Here is a 17,228-nt window from a genome sequence, read left to right on the forward strand (position 1 = left end):
TCCTTGGCTGACATTTCCCCAGCACCTCCCGTTCTCTCAGGCTGGTCATATCCAAGCCATGTGCTGGCAAACCTCAGAAAATAATTGGCGCAGAACCAACCATTTCTTATTGCAAGGAGGACTGCACATAGAAAACAACATGAGCTAGCAAGGTTTGTGTGCCCTTATTGCCCAGGTAATCATCAACAGCATCAACCCCTGCCAGTGTGTTGGGGTGGAAAAACTGAACTTTAGCTCAAGATAGTGAAGCAACATCCCTCTAATGTTTCCTGGGACAAGGAGTTTCTTGTCTGACCTGGCACAGATTGCCACTTCTCTCCAAGAGCATAGCAAGCCCCACAGGAGCTCTGCAGAGGATCAGAGCATGGGTCGCTGGCTGTTTCCTGCTGGATTAAGAGATACTTTTGTTAACCAGGGTTGACACAGGTCGATGTCATGTCATCCAGCCTGAGCAGTCCATTAGGTGTCAGATGGTTGCTATGTCCTATGGGCAAAGTACCGATTTTGTTAATATTATCAAGCCAAGCCAAAGAGCGTACCAACCTGTGTCCCTGACCCTCTCTTGCAGGGAAGAGTTACAACAAGTAGGAATTCATGCTTGCTGCTAGTTTAGCCAGATGTCCTATCTGGAAAGTGTCTCCTCTGATCCACAAAGGTCTGGAAGACGGCAGATCACACCTCTTCCAGTCAGGAAGAACTGGAGGAGGCTTCAGAGGGGCAGATGCCAGAGGTGCATTCAGCCAATGCTTTCAACACAGCACTTTCAAACAGAGCATCTCGTAAACACCTGTGCAAGCATTTGCACCATGCAAAATGGCTAGCACTGAGCAGTGCACCCAAGGGTAGAGGGAAGGTGGGGTGCCTGGCTCCAGCTGCCATAAACACCGACTGCACATGGGCAGGTCAGCTGTTTACTGCTGCAGGATTATGTCTGTGGCCTGATCCAGAGAAAGTCATGCTGACAGCTGGTTTGGTAGTGCCCAGGTTTGATATTAGTGGTTGCCTAATCAAGCCCTGGGAGGGTAAAACAAGTAGTTTCCTGTTTCAGAGAAGGGAATGAATGATAATGTGTTAGTAGAGGGTATGATCCTCCCAAGTAAAGGCATGATACCTGAGCAGGGAGTGGATGTCCTTGTTTTTTTCCCTTAGCCATATCACACTTAAGTCTGTAGGCATAAACGTAGGTGTCTGTGTACTGCTCACTTGCTGCTATCTGTCTGCAGTTGTATACCCTCAGGTAATGATGCCTCCATCTGCTCATGCTGAGATGTGTTAACTGATTTTGTAGAAAGCAAAAAGTGGATTTAACTGTTCATCAGTGATACAGAAAGTGTGATTACTAAGACAAGAAGAAGGCAAGGAATATTTGTCACAAACAAAAGAGGAAGCTTAACCTTAGTGTGGTAGCTAATGTTAAAAGGCTTTACTCCCAACATGTTACTGGCCAGCAGTTGTGTTAAAAGTTGTTGTTCACTCTTAACACTTGTCTTGCAGAGTCCAGACAAACACGTCTAGCAAAACAGATTGGGAGAGCAACCTCCAAAGGGCTAATTATAATGCATGTGGATCTTGACCAAGCAAGAGGAAAGAAGCACTGAGGGAGCCCAGACTGAGGGTACTGGTTTGGGCTGTTCCACAATTTGGCTGTTCAAACTTCTTTTTCTGGGTTAGATCCTGACAGTGCCTAACACTCAGCTGCATTTTGTAGCCTGGAGCAAGCATCTGGGTCCTGGAGAGGGAGGAGGTTGCTGGATTGTTGAGAGTATCTATGTCTGACTTCTCATTTATTCCATAATAGTACAGTGCACTGAGAAAGAATAATAATTTCTTTTTATTAGTTAGATACAAAGCTCCGATCTGCTTTGTCTTGAGCCAAGGTTCATTTCAGATTTCATTCCACTCACCCAGGGTCAATGACTGGGTGATTAGAAAGTCATTAGAGACCTCTCGACTCTTTTTGGCTGTGTATAAACAGCTCAAAGATGAAGGGTGAATCAGTGCTGAGTGGAGATCTGCTCCTGCCTTCCCTCCCCATCATGTCACTCCAGCCCTTATTAGCTGTTTGTCCTAACAAGCACAAAGCAATGCCACCATGTGCTCAGGGCTCAGTCCGGCTCCAGTTAAAACCCACAGCAAGATTCCTCTTGAATTCAATGAGAGAAGGATGAGATCCTTCATAGGTTGACTAACACCACATGAACCTGGGTAGGAAGTGAAGTTGATTAGAACACAGCTACTTAAATTAAGATTGTGTTTGCTATTGTAGTTCATACTTTTCTCAGGAATCAGTGACTTATTTGGGTTGCTACAGCTACTTGGTACTGTCATGCAAACCCAGCTCAGCCTGTTGTTGGAATGCTGGATGTGGGCAATTTGAAAAATGAACACTACAAATGTTGCGTTAATCACACCAGAGCTCCTCTGACTGCCTCAGACCCCTAAAAACAATACTGCTTGTGCTGACGGGTGTCTCTCACTTGGTTTTGGTTTATGGAATAAAATGTTTTAATATGAGGATTGTGGCTTTTCTCAACAGAGTGAGGCTGGCGTGGTATTTGGCTCTATAAATAAAGCAGAACTATGAGCATCTCTCTGCAGAGGGTCTTTGTGGGTGTGGTGGGCCAGCAGAGACATATTTTACGTACTGTTTAGTAGCAGTTTATCTATTCATTGCACCCATTTACATTTGTAGAGCACACCTAAATGTTGCAAAAGCATTAGGTCTTCCAGCCCTGTTGGCTTCTCCCTGTCCCAGGCATCACCTGAGTAACTGAGGGCTCTTGTTTACAGCATCCAGAAACTCAAACTGCTCTAAAAACCAGTATCTAATTGATGACTGCTAAACTACACTTATACCAGGGCTCATGCTATGAAGCATTTATAGAGATAAGCTTCATTTTTTGTTTAAATTCAACAATATTCCTGGTTCTGATACAGATACCCAGCTTAGTGTGGTTTCCTCTCTACCAGTCCTGGGCTAGTCCCAGAGCTCACCCCCACACATCCTGTTTGCAGATCCCCATGCTTCTTGTTGGTGGTTCCTGGCTGGAAGTATGCTGCTTCCTGTGCACCTCTGAGCTTTATAACTCCAAAAGCAAGGCAGGTGTTTTCAGTCTGTTGGTTTTTTTTCCTTTTTTCCCCCAAACAGGTTCCAGGCTATGGGTTCAGCTTGCTACTTCTATTCACATGCTGCTCTGAGTGTCCCTAGGGAAGGACACCGATTCCTTTCCATGTTCCCAGGGATGGGCGCTCTGCCTTCTCGCAGTGGATGCTGGACTATGCAAACAGCCCAGGTGATTTTCTAGCTGAGGGGGTGATGTGCCACCATGGTGTTTTGTTTTTTTTTTAATTGAACCAAGCTGCACTGTTTTGTCAGAGTTTGCTTTTGGCATTTGTGAAGTGGTGAGAATGGGAGGGAATGAAAGCTCGTACTAACAGATAGAGCATTACTCAGAATTTGTTGCTTATTTGGCTTCCCAAAGGTATTTGAAGGCCCAATTTGGCCAAGGTTTAGCCAGAATTTCAGAGTTTTTCCTTTATTGAACTCAGGTGGGACTGTCAAAGGATTTGTTTCCCAGGGGCACACACTCCCCAGTGCCCACTCTCCACTCCTTTCAGATGGTGTATGCACGGGCTGCTCCACTGCAGCACTCTCTTCAATCACCCCTATCCTTCAGGACAGCCCCCGTCACCCCACTGGGACATACCCCTCTCCAGGTCTTTATAGCCAACCAGGAACGGTTAACACGTCTCTGTGGCTGCCACAGCTTTGTCATGAGGATTTGGGCAGGATATTATCTGTCTGAGAGGAAATAGTGCTGCTTTCTTGAAGTGCAGCACCTGCTCCATGGCATCTGTGTTTGGTGTTCTGTGGTAAATATGAAGCATCTACTCACACAGAGAAGGAGGGACCACGCACGACGCCCAGGATAAGGGCATTCATGCAGACGAGCAGCCATGTGCCTTGCACGTTGCAGCAGAGCTGGGCTGTGAGCTTTCAGAAACAGGTTCATTGGCCTCATAGCCCTGTAAAACCACACAGACACCATCGGCTGAAAGTACCAGGGTGTGTTGGCACAACAGCTGATGGCTACCTAGTAACTAAAGGCAAACCTTCCTCACGGGGAGTATTTACAGGGTGCCTTATAAATTACTCCAGAGATTTAAGAACTCACACAACAGCTGTATGAGTTAGAGCTGAAAGTTTCTCACATAGCAGTAGTGCTGATATGGTTGTTCACAGAGATAAAAATTGTATTTCTACATGGTGCCAGGACATAGTTTATTAAAGACTCACTTCTTTTCATGTAAGAGAACTAAGCCAGGCTGTGAGCACACAGACACCTCACTCTGGGGTAGAGTAAGGGGAGAACCTGCCTGACATCAGGCAGATCATGGCCAAACTCCTACTCAGAAATAACTTTACAGTAACTCACCCCTTTCTTGCAGAGGTAAGCGCCCTGTGTTTGGTTATACAACCAGTTACCAGGCTGCAACCAATAGGCTGTAATTTCACAGCCACCCTCATTGCTTTGTGTCCATTCCTGTTCCAGGATGGCTGAACCCTTTGCTGGAGACTTTCAGCATGTTGATAGCTATTCAAGGGCATAGATCAGTCTTGATGCAAGAGCACTGAACATCAAGGCCTGAGTACAGAAAGTTGCACTTCTCTGCCTACACCTCTGACCCTGCTGCACCAAAGTCTTTCCTCCACCACCTGTAGAAATTTCCTCCACAACTCAGAAATGAGTTAAAAAAAGATGATTGATTGTGTTTCTGATTTGAATGTGTTCTTCTTCCACTGCAGTTTCTGCCATCAATCCCTCTCATGTATTTCTCTACTAGTTTGCAGATTGTTTTTTCTTTGAACAAATGCTGACTATATTTTTTTCTCTGCTCCCTTAACACCTTGTATCTGTGGGCAGAAGGCTGCTGGTTCAAGCATAAACCTCAGAAGTGGCATCCATGGCAATAAGGAACTTTTACTGATGTGGCAAAAAGGTCATGACTGCTTTGCTCCTGAAGATGTTGCCGGTGCAGGGGCTCTTAGTCGCAGGGATTTATCATGCACCTCTCTGCCCAAACTGCAGCTCCATCCAGCAGCACATTTTGAGCTCTAACAAGTGTGGAAGAGTGTGGCCATGGTAATCTGCATCTCGGTGACCTTGACCCTGATTGCTGAAATTATCTTTACAGATCGTTAAGCTCAAAAGCCTCTCCGCTGCTTCCGCCAGTACTGGCTGGACAAGGGAGCACAATGAAAGCATATTCCGGCACATAACCATGAATCCTGTACTAGCTTTTAGTTATCTTCCAGGAGAAACTCATTAACTGCAAGGTCTGATGTTTAGCATCACTGGGAGAAGTTGCCTTCTAATTTCTTTCTTTAAGTCCAGCAAAAGATGAAGGCTGTGTCCCAGAATTCAGCTCCATTGAGAACAAGTGGGAGCATGTATGAGCTGAGAAGTAATATACATCCATTTTGGCTAACTTTCTACAGCATTTCTGCATTATTTCACCTCTGATATTTAATGTCCTAAATGCTATTCACTGTCTTGATTGTCCCTGGGGTGACTGGGTCACTGCTGTTGCATTGATGTTTTGTGCGTTTCGTGTGATGTGAATGGATGTTTTCTTCACTCTTGACCTGACACTTAAAGTAGTTTGGAGGCAGCCAGCTAAGAAAGACTAAGTTTGAGGTTTCCTTCTCTTTATCCTTCTTGTCTTACCTCTCATTTGTGGTGCCTGAGAATTAATTTCAAGTTGTCTTCTTTCCCCATTGTTTTCAGGGCTTCACGTGCTCTTTTACTGGTCTAACTGCATTACCATGCCTGTTTGTAGTTTGGCTCATAATACTGCAGTTTTTGTCTAGTTGAAAATGTTGTATAGAAATAAGAGGAATACCTTCTGACTCTATGCTTGTTGTGAAAAGAAGTCTAAAATTAATAAAACTAAACCCAAAACCAATAAAATAAGCCTAATAAAAAAAAAGATAAGAACAAGTCTAAAAATAAATGAACTCTGACAGAGAACAAGGGCCTATGACCTGGCAACAACTGTAAATATTCATGTGACTTGTGGCCCGTACTTTGGTTATTGTAATCTTCTCTGAAACATTTTTCCTTGTTATCCTGGACTTTTCTGGTCATATTTGTCTAGCATAACTGTGGAGGTGAAAAAGCTGAATACGATCCAGAGAACTGTAAACATCTATTTTATGTCAAATAAATTGCCAGCTGGAGGACTCTTTCTACCCACCAACTGTAGTGTGATATTGATATTGGAAGAGACTAATCCCACCCATCAGACACTGAAAACTAGTGATTCCCTGCCTGCCACCATTCCCTGTTGTGTTACTTTTGAGGATTGGCCTCGCTAACAGGTCAGCGTGAAGCAAAGCTGAACATTAATGAAAGATTGTAAGACAGAGTGCTGTGATCATTAAAATTTGTAAGTCTTTTTCACCAATATTTACAGTGATTTCTAGAAGGACGAGATTATTGAGCAGCAAACACCAACAATATGGAGCAGGATGTTCTTCTGCTCTCCACACCCAGAATATAAGTCCTTAAGATCCTCACTGTGCTGACATCTCATCCTGCAGACACCCATAGGTGCTTACATTTTTTATCACTGAAGCTCCCTCAGACCTGAAAGACCAGGAGCGGCAGGCAGTTAGCTTTCTACCTTGTGCCTCCGTTGCTGCACAGTCCTTTTCCTGTCTGCCCTGAGGGAGAACAGAACTGAATCCAGATCTTTGCATCCCATGTGTGTCTATCACAGTGGTCCTGCTGGGGAAATGGAGGTATAGTTTGCTGTGGTTTGAAGAAATGATGCCTGTGACATCTAAGGATTTGTTCAAAGAAGGTGAGATGCATGCAAATGCAGTTAGTAACTACTTTTGTGACTGGGTCTCCAAATATCTAATGATTTCTCCTTTGCTTCTGCTGATCTGATGTCCCTGCCCATTTTGTGACCTTCAGTTTTGTTTTACACTTCAGTAAGCCCCAAAGCACATACTGATGCTAATGTAAATGTCTCATGAACTATCTGTCAGACCCTCCTATCTGCTGAGCCTAAAGACAAGATGTGGCAATACTCAGGCTCCTTTGTACATCTTCAGCTTTTCATGGAGTGATGGTGTCTGTTTAGAAGTCCTGTAAATCATCAGATATAAGATCTGTTGAACAGTCTTAAGCGACGTTTGTCTTCAGTTCCCACAAACATGATATGTGCAAAATACATACTGTGATTACAAGTACAGTACGCTGTGCAAACTTGGGTTCATACAGATAAGACATCAGTCCTTCAAGTGGGTCTTCTAAGAAGATACTTGTGATTACAGTGGAGGGTAAGTGCCAATTAAAAAATGAACCAATTAATAGCAGATTTAAAAATTATATATACTGCACTTAGTGAGAAAGGTAATGATGAGAACAAAAATGAGCACAATCTGGTCTAATTATGTAAAAATGCCTTTGAAAGATTATGTACTACTTGATTAGTAGGCTGGGAAGAACTTGAGATAGTCACAGTGACTTTAAAGATAGACTAGAGCCTTAAGTTTGAGCATGCGAGGCATGAAGAGGGAGCTTTGGCACGGGGCACGTGAAAGCTGAGAACATCCAGATCTGTCAGAAAAAGAAGAAAAAATAAAAATGCCAACAAGAAAAATGTTCGGCACAGTATCTAAACCTCTGGGTTAGCATTAAAGTGAAACCATTTAGTTCATTCTATTCTTCCTGCTTTCCTAATCAGTACTAAATCCCTTGGTTAAATAAACCATCCTTTTAAAGATACGGCCTTTGAGGTGTTTGGGCTCTTCATTCATAAACAGCAGGAGTATGGTTTTTGGGGGCAGGTCAGAAGTTTCAGCCTCTGGCAACTGCAGACTCTAATCTACGGTGTATTGAATTCAGTCAGATGCTCAGACACTGGTTGGATTTACAGTTAATGTCCAGGCACATTCCACAGCTCAGGCATGTTTATTAGACCCCCTGTTCAGTGCTAAGTCTTTTTTTGTGTATATGTGTGTATGCATGCATATGTGTATGTGTACATATGTAAAAATATACAGGAACATTCTGTCAGATGACATCAAAAGTAAATGTAACATAATTTTGTTCTTGTAAAGTTACTAGGGACTAGCTCTGTCAATCAAAAAGTGTTTCTTAGCTAGTTGGTCTCAGTTCTAGCAAATGAGCTGCCATCAAATTGCTAATAGGTTGAGGAAAGTTACTTTCTCTGCTATATGGAATATTTGAATTTGCTATTTTATTTTTGTAATGCTGGAAGTATGTAGGATGTTGTGTAGAGAAGCTCAGCTATGAACAAGTTGCCTGGTCTAGAACTATTCATGGAATGAGCCATCACAGCTGCAGGAACAGACCCTTGTGTTGAAGGGACACCCTGACAGTATGAGCAACAGGGAGCCATAAAGTCAACCTTGTTTGTAGTCCCAAGCTAGCAATCTGAATAGGCTGAATGCCAGAAGTTTGAGGATATCCAGGCAAAGATCATGTTACATTTGCTGTGTTTCTGTGTGCTTTCCCCAGATTTCCTTACCAGTCAGTATGTTGGGTTAGATGAACCTTTGTTCTGGTGCACTGATGAAATTCTTCTGATCCTATATGCTCTTCCATGGTGTCCTGGAAGATCCTCAGCACAAAAAATGAGGGAAGCATCTGTGCCTGTACAGAGGAGTTAGGGCATGTATTGTGTGTGCTGATTAATGACATTTCAAGCACTGTTTCCCTACTTTGCAGAATGGAAATTTTCTAGCTGTCACAGAAGAAATGCAAGAAGGAGGTGAGCTGGGATGGAGCAGGAAGGGGCTCCCTGTCAGTGTGGAAGTGCAGATACAGGCCTGGGGACCAGAGCTGAGGGGTTCCAATTAAAGAAAGGCATTTTTTGAGTTTTGTTTGGCAGAGAGTAAAATAAACCCCAAGATCTCCAAGACGCATTGTCCAAGGCAAATATTTGGGTACTGATGTGCAACATTTAATTATTAGCAATAATAAATAAATTAATTTAATCAACGGCACTCAAATGTTTCACCCTTTTCCTAGTGAATATTTATGTGATTCAAGGTGAAGTGGATTAGCCATTGCATGAAAAATCCAGAGATTAATGCTACAGGACATGCCAGCTGGGGCAGGTTCATGGCAGATATACACCCTGCTTCCCTCAGGCTGAGGGGCAGCATTTTGAATCTGGATTTCCCAAATCCCCTGTAAGTGTGGGACAGGTTTGCCCAAGTTTCCCTTGAGAAGACAGGCTTTAGTGGCACAGCCTAGCAGAGCATGCATCACAATAGGACCCTGCAAACCTACTTAGGCATCTAAAACTCCTGAATGAAGCATAGGTTAAGCCTTTGCTCTTTCATGTGTATATTTTAGCACTGGACTCCCACACAGCATGTTGGCTTTTGCAAACCTGCTGCCTGGGTGTCTGGGAGGGCAGTGGCAAGGCAGTCAAACCAATGAAAGGAAAGATTTCTCTGATTCTGGTCCCCCTCCTACTTCCAGTGATTGCATGGGAAGACTATTTAGGGAGATTATCCAGCAAAACCCAAACAACCCTCCCCTTCACCCCTCTGGTTACCCACAGCTATTTGTTTTGTTGTGTTTTTCAGTGGGTTGGTTTCTAGCCAGCCGGTGTCCCTTAACAGGGCCATCGCACGGTGACACAAGTGCTGGTGCTGGTGCAAAGGGAGAAGCCTGGGAGCTGATGGAGGGGGACTGTCACAGCAAGCTTGGATACTCTGAGCTACAGTACCTCCCAGCATGCCCAAATATAAATATACAAAAGGCATCAGAATGAGTAAATAATCTGCATGCTATGTATCATGTGGTGTTTGGCAGTGAGAATAAAGGCAGCGTTGTGGATAGCCTTACACACTTAAACCTGATCAGGATCCTCATGCTCAGCTGGCAGCACTTTGTTGCAGAAGTGACCCCTCTGGCTTCAGTGGCAATACTCATATCATTCATCTGAAGCACAGGCTCCGAGCGGGGGGAAACCCACAGCAGCGCAAGGCTGGCAGACAGTGCTCCCGGTTCAGTCCAGCCTGCTCTGCTGAGACTCTCTTTCAGCTGTATTGATTTAAAGGAAACAAATAGCCATTTCTTTTTGTTCATGTATATAGCAAGTTCTAGCAATGCCTTGGGCAAAGATAAGGTGATGTGGGGATTACCGCTATCTAGGTCACAGAGCAGTGTGCTTTCAGGGAAGAAATGCTGCAGCGTGGCAGAAATAGTTCTCTGTATGCTCAGGCAGATGGAGCATTAACATCGGCATTGAAAATCAATGAGGGAAGAGCATGCAGGTGGAGTCAGTGGCTCTTTAAAGCAATGGATTGTGCTTTTTAGACCTCCTAGTCCCAAACTTTTCTGTCCAGCAAACGATCCTGGATTTCAGTAGTCTGTATTTAAATGCAAAGAATATTTTGCTGCTAATCATTTTCTTTTAAATGCATATGAACTTAAGAAGCTGTAGGGACTACAGGTATATAGAACAGCAACAGCTGTACTGTACTTAAGAAGGTAAGTTTGTAGACAGGTCTCCATACCCTGGAAATGATCTTGAGAGATCCTGAATTCTGCTCATAGACTTCTGCAAGTGGGTCTTTCTTTCCTTTTCTTTTCCCCACATTGGGGAAGACACCAACGGGCCAAAAGAAATTCCATCAAATCTCAGTGACTCCCAAGGGGTGCACGCAGCTCTGCTCTTAGCACAGCACCGCGACAGAAGAACTAAAAGAAGAAAATCAGCCCACTGCATAAACAGCCTTAACCAGATCCTGCAGCCCAGCTTAGCTCTTTTAAAATATTTTGGGGGTGATGTCAGCACCTGGGTTGCCAATGCACTTGTTGCTCTCCTCCCTCAGCCTACTTCAGTTGCCACAGAGGGACGGGGCATCCAGACCAAGTGGCAGATAGGCAGAAGCTTGGAGGGAAATAATATCTGCAGCGTCCCAAAGTCCAGAGGCAGAACCACTGGGCTCCATTTATCTCCCCAAGGTAAAAAACTTGGCTTACTTATTAGGTCAGATTTTCTCTTGTCCAAGGACAATCAGAGGCTGGCAAAACAACTTGGGAATGAAGGAATTTGTTAACTGCATGCACTGGGCTTTTAATATTTAATCTGCAAGCTAAAGCAGTTTCTATTTAAACTCTGTCTTCATGCTGGTATGGTCCCAGGGCTTCTCTTGTTTGCACCATAGATGTTACAGCCTAATCTGGCTTCTCTGCTGAGATTTTGGTTGTGTGGCTGAAATTCTTTGTCTAGAGTTTATGCCTCATTTGTTTAAAATTTTTTATTTTATTTACATGGCATACAGATGGGATTAGTGCATGATATTCATGATAAAGTATTCTCATTTCTCTGCATAAACACCAAAACCATATAAAATCCAAAACTTGCTGTGATAAACTAAATAAAAAAATAACAAACAGAAAAGTTTTAAAATACAACTTGAATGGGATTTCTGAAGTAAGAAATCTAGAGCAGCTTGAAACTGCAGGGAAGTCAGAAGGTTCTTGAGAAAAATACTGTTTCATCCATAGGATTAACTTACAAAATTTATGAAGTTCTTCAGAAATGAAAATGTCTAACCTTAGGTTCTCCTTGTACTTTTAGTGGTAACATAAATAATTCAGATTTATTAGTCTTTCTTTATAAAATGATAGTTTGCACCTAGTTTCTTTAAAAATGAAAATATGCAAACAATTATAGGAATTAAAAGAACTGTAAACAGTAGTATATTTACAATGTATATCTGCTGAAAGCAGTAAATGGGGCTTGGGCATTATTTATTTGAAAATGCTTGTACAAAGCATTACTAATTTCCACAGACTGCTCACCCCTGCATGGTGAATTTTGAGGTGACACTGAGAACGCTCCTTGTCAAATGCTGGAAATCAAAGACGGTGATAAGCTGCCAGAGGTAGCTTTTACTTTTTAGCGTCCCCAGCACTTACTAACTTCTAGCCACTGAAACAACATTTATTTACACCAATATAAATAGCTCTGCTGAACCTTCATGCATCTGTTCTTCACATATTTTTCTTTTTCCTTAAAAGAGCCTGTGACCTGAAGGTTAAGCTCAAGGGCGCTCCCAGGCAAGTCACTGAAGTTTTCCCTTTGCTCTACCTGCTGCCTTCTGCTCTCCCCTGATTACTCCCGAAAAATGGAGCGATCCACACAAGAACTTTTCCTCAACTTCATGATTGTCCTGATTACTGTATTGCTCATGTGGCTCCTTGTGAAGTCTTATCAGGAGTAAAAGACAATCAGAAACTCTAGGAGGTGGTTTAAGCATGTGTCTCCGCAGACATAAGTAACACCCACAGCACACCGCCATGATTAGCTTTCAGTCAATTGAGGATGTCGTGAATCTTTTTTTTACTCTCTCATACCTGTTGTCTGTGCTATGTTTGTGATGGGTCTATGATGGTGTAATTATTTTATTCTGCAGTGATCCAGCTGTAAAATGTAAAATGCAAGATCCTTAGGAACTGTTCGACGTGGCTGTCTCCTCTGGTAGCTACTGTGAATGCTGTAGCCCCCCTGCCCGCCATGCTGGCTTGTTTGGCGTCGGTGTTAGGTTCTCAAGGGAATAAAACTGCAGTATGCAATGTAACTGTCTGTATTAGCCAGTGTAAGAGGCGCAAACTCGCTTAGCAGAAAGGAATGTGAAACCTCTACTTTCACTTGCTCATTTCACTTAAATAAAGAACATGTAAAACCATTTTTTGTAACATTCCTTATCCCTCTCCCAGCCTGACTGCTGTTCACTGAGAGACCTGCTGATAACCATAGTACAGTGTGCCGTGCAAGTCTTGCGGTTTGCTTGTTCCTCCCACCTGCATTTTTAGTTGTACTTAAAAAAAAAATTTCTGTAGAGTTGAAATCCTGTAGTTTAACAGATACATAGCCACATGAATGAGCTGTTCAGGTCACTTTTCTGTCCAGAGTGACTTAGACCATTGGTGGACGTGGACTTCAAAGAGAACCTCTGTCCCACAGCAGCACTGTCAATAATTGCATTTTCTGAAGCTAGGTTTCGGGCAGGGATTCCCAGGATCCTATTTTTGGCCAAGCCAGGCTTGGAGCAGTGCCTGGCGGGACGAGCCCGGGCCGGTCACAGGCATAGGTGCCCACTGGCACCCCAGCCCTGCAGCGAGCCTTGCCTGGGGTGGCAGTCCCTTGGGGTCCGCTGCGGCATGCCAGGCGCCACGGCATGGCCACGCTCAGCCTTGGTGGGACAAGGCGAGAGTGTGTCAGGGTTGCTGTGATGGTGTCGCCTGCTAAAAAATCTGGAGCCAGCCTGAAGAGCCCACAGTCCCTGGGTTTGTGAAACCAGTAATTAAACTCCTCCTAGGCATTCCCCATCTGTTATTTTAATGGCTTCAGAGAATCAGTATCTTCTACAAAATACAGATTTCTGTAGGAAGGCAGTTAGATGTGCACCATGCTGCTGATACAGGTCTCTTTTCCCTCCAGGAGCCTGCAAGGAGCAAGCGACAAAGCAGGGCTGTGCTGTGAGTAACCGAAGGCAGGTCTCTGGTATGATTAGGTGGAGTGGTGCTGGCGGTGACAGCTGGGACTTGGGCCTGCGCTTTAAGGAAAGACAGCAAACATTGTGGTAGCACCACTTTTTAAGTGTGTGTATTACTTAAAGGTTGCTAGTAAATGACCCGTTGCCCTGTGTCATTTGTACTGTCTCTCCGGGTTTGCAGTCACCCCCGCTGCAGCTGGTGCCACTCATCCTCCCAGTCAAGAAATGCCCACTCCAGTGCAGTGATGCAAATCACCTCTAGTTCACTCTTGGCTGTGACTGAACAAACCTTCCTCCAGCATTTCCAGGGTTGGCAAATTTTGTGTGAGAAAACTGAGACACTGAAATGAACTTTTGCCAGCAGTGGACGTAGCCTTTCTCTGCAGCCCACCTTGCCCCAGATGCTGCTATATTTTCACTAATTTACACGGTTAGTTTGTGTTCATAAGCTTGGCTGAGACAAGCCACGTAGCAGTGACTGGAGAAGGACATGGAAAAATCTATTTTTAAATACGGTGAATACCTGATAATTCAGTATGAAAGTTTCTCATCTTTCACCACCTGTGACTCCCTACTGCAGCTGAACATGATGTCTTCATCCAGCATTACCAGACCTTCCCTGTGGCTTAAAAACAGATTTTCAGAGTCTCTCGTGCATCATGGCTTTCACAGAGGACATCACCACTGTGTGCCAGTCCCACCTGGCAGGGCTGAGGGTTTTCTGACAGTCCCGGAGTGCACAGTCACTGCCCAGGGAGAACAATGTCATGAACAAATTGATGTGTGTGGGCTCATCTCAGGTTAGCAATGGAAAAAATAGAGGTATGGGCTTCACTCTCTGAACCAGAAGTGGTTCAACAACAGCTCAAGGTGATCCTAGCAGTTTTCAGATAGGAAGAGAAAATGTTCTGGAGAGTTTGGACCATCCACAACTTTTAGCCATCAGTCTTTCTGAGAGTAGATGTGCATCTAACTTTGACAATATGATTAAGGTAAAGCACCCCAAACAAGTTGCTAGAAGTGAGAATACCAGTTTAAGCAGTTCTCTTTTCAGGCTTTTATAATTTTTAAGCAGATTTTGAATGAGATGATAAGTTATTTGCCTAAGTAATTTGCCTAAAAATAAAGAAAAAGGCAATTCAACTGTTAGTGCCAGATGTAGTGAAGAGCCAGAACTGTGCAGGTGCACAGGCACATTGTTAGTGTCAAAGAACATCAGCCAAATATACATATACAGACAAAATTTCCCAGGTTGAGGGACCTTAATGTAGATGTTTGGTGTGACCCTTGAGTCTCAAACTCTCTCCATTATCTTCCTGGTTGCCAAAGAGGCCCTGGAGGAGAGGCAGCTCTCCAGAGATGTATGTTACCAGTGTTTTCCAGCCCTTTGCGGTGTAAGGGAGATCAAGAACACCAGAGGACTTCTGGGCTAACAGTGATTTGTCTTTAGTTTATCAGTAAAATTATTTTAGGCAAAAAATTTATTGAAACTATAAAGTAGCTACTCTAACTCTTCCAGCCTCCCTGGGCAAACTGTTCCAGTGCTTGATCACCTGCACAGTAAAAAAGCTTTTTCTTATGTTTAAATGTAATTCCTGCATTTCAGTTTGTGCCCATTACCTCTTGTCTTGTCACTGGGCACCACTGAAAAGAGTCTGGCTCTGTCTTCTTCATTCCCTCCCATCAGCTGTTTCCATACATTGATAAGATCCTCCTAAGCCCTCTCTTCTCCAGGCTGAGCAGTCCCAGCTCTCAGCCTTTTCCTCATAGAAGAGATGCTCCAGTCCCTTCATCATCTTCGTGGCCCTTTGCTGAACCCTCTCCAGTATCTCCACATCTCTCTAGTACTGGGAAGCCCAGGACTGGACACAGCATTCCAGATGTGTCTCATCAGTGCTGAGCAGAGGGGAAGGATCACGTCCCTCAATCTGCTGGCAATGCTCTGCCTGATGCTGCCCAGGAGGCTGTTTGGTTTCTGCCACGAGGGCCCATGGCTGGCTCATGGTCAGCTTAGTGTCCACGATGCACCCCAGGTCCTCTGCAGAGCTGCTTTCCAGCTGGCTGGCCCCAGCCTGCCCTGGTGCCTGGGGTTATTCCTCCCCAGGGGCAGAACTTGGCACTTCCCTCTGTTGAACTTCATGAGATTCCTGTCAGTTCATTTCTCCAGCCTGTTGAGCAGGACAACATGCTGGTGTCTCAGCCATTCCTTGCAGTTCTACATCTTTACTGTACATCTTTCCACACATACAGTTACATACTTTACATCATTTTAATTAACCCATACCTGTTTTGAACTGCAGACGACTATCCCTTCTTTGTGGCCCCCAACACATTAAGAATGATGTCCCTTGAAAAGTATTTATTATGCAAGCTCTCTTGTATATATGCAAGCTTTTTGTTTGTTTTTTTTTTTAAATATATATATTTATATGTATATATGTATGTATATCAACATTTGACCTGCTATAAGTGTTACACGTAATGCGCATGGGACATGAACACACCACAGTACCTGCTCATGGAGAGGATTGCCAAGGTGACACTGTACTTGCCCTCTTTCCTTTTGCATTCCACCTACTTTTTAAAAGGCACTCTGTGTAGCGCTTCAGGAGCTGCCAACAACGAGTAAAGTGGTGGTTGCTCATGACTTTGACCTGACCTGATCAAGGCAATTTTCATTCTAGCATCTAAGTATGGATGAATTAGCCTCACCCAGAACCAGAAGTTCAGTGGTGGCCTTTCTGTTCACTTTACTGGGCTTTGTATCAGACCGTAGCTACCTAATTTTAGATGTTCTGATTTCAAAAGTTTGGCTCTAGGCCTGGTAATTCAGAATTGCTAAGCACTCAGCACTTCACTCAACAGAAACTAAAGACACAGGATGTTCAACGGGCTTTTGGGAAAAATCAGACCACTAGTTTGTGTGCCTGGATACCAGCCTAGAAACCAAATTTTAGGCACCAAGATTTGAAATTTTGGCTAAACATCAGAAAATTGTTCAGTGGGGTTTACCAAAACACTTTTATCAATCAAAAGCGTTTGCAGTTGAAACTGGTTTTTTTGTTTGTTTGTTTTTCAAGAAGAGTGTTTTTATCAAGAAAATCTGAAATTTGTCAAAGGCAAATGTCATGCTTGAAAACCAGCTGTGTCCATTTTGCCTTTGAATGATGTCATGGCTGCTGTAGACTGTGTGGCTTGTGCCCCCTTTGTCCTTTATTACCTGGGCTCCAGGTCAGCCAGGTTCTCTATCCTGTGTGATATAACCAACCACTCTCATGATGTGTCATGCACAAGTCACAGGGTAGGAAACTGCCATGCAATGAGAGAGAGATGAGAATGGAAAAAAAAGTGATTGACATGGAGGAACTGCATGTGCTGCACTTCTAAGTGGGTTGATTACAAACCATTTCTTGCTGACATTTTTTAGTTTGCAAAGATTCAGTCAAAATTCAGTTTTCTGTGGAAAAATTTGCACACTGTGTAAGCTCTGTGTGTGTGTGCTCAGTAGATGACATAGAAGAAGGAAAGGCTCTCAGCCTTATCAAGACAGCATTCCTGTGTATGCATATAAGTTTTCTCTGGATCAAACCAAGAAAATGTGAAGTATAAATAACTTCCTTGCTTGGACACAGCAAGTCCAGCATGGTTCTATTTATACAACTGCATT

The 17,228-nt window shown here is 43.7% G+C and overlaps 1 protein-coding gene across 1 annotated transcript; it reads left to right on the forward strand.

The window, feature by feature from the left end:
• The first annotated feature begins 12,083 nt into the window (after positions 1-12,083).
• On the forward strand, positions 12,084-12,751 carry SLN (sarcolipin). The gene has a single exon (XM_069808256.1). It carries the CDS (start codon positions 12,191-12,193, stop codon positions 12,284-12,286), a length of 96 nt encoding a protein of 31 aa, XP_069664357.1. The 5' UTR covers positions 12,084-12,190; the 3' UTR covers positions 12,287-12,751.
• Positions 12,752-17,228: the final 4,477 nt, after the last annotated feature.

The sequence above is a fragment of the Haliaeetus albicilla genome, chromosome 20 (assembly GCF_947461875.1).
Source record: "Haliaeetus albicilla chromosome 20, bHalAlb1.1, whole genome shotgun sequence".
Lineage (NCBI taxonomy): Eukaryota > Metazoa > Chordata > Aves > Accipitriformes > Accipitridae > Haliaeetus > Haliaeetus albicilla.

Excerpts from the sequence above, each read along its gene's own strand:
- SLN (XM_069808256.1), top strand. The coding sequence starts at position 12,191 with ATGGAGCGATCCACACAAGAACTTTTCCTCAACTTCATGATTGTCCTG.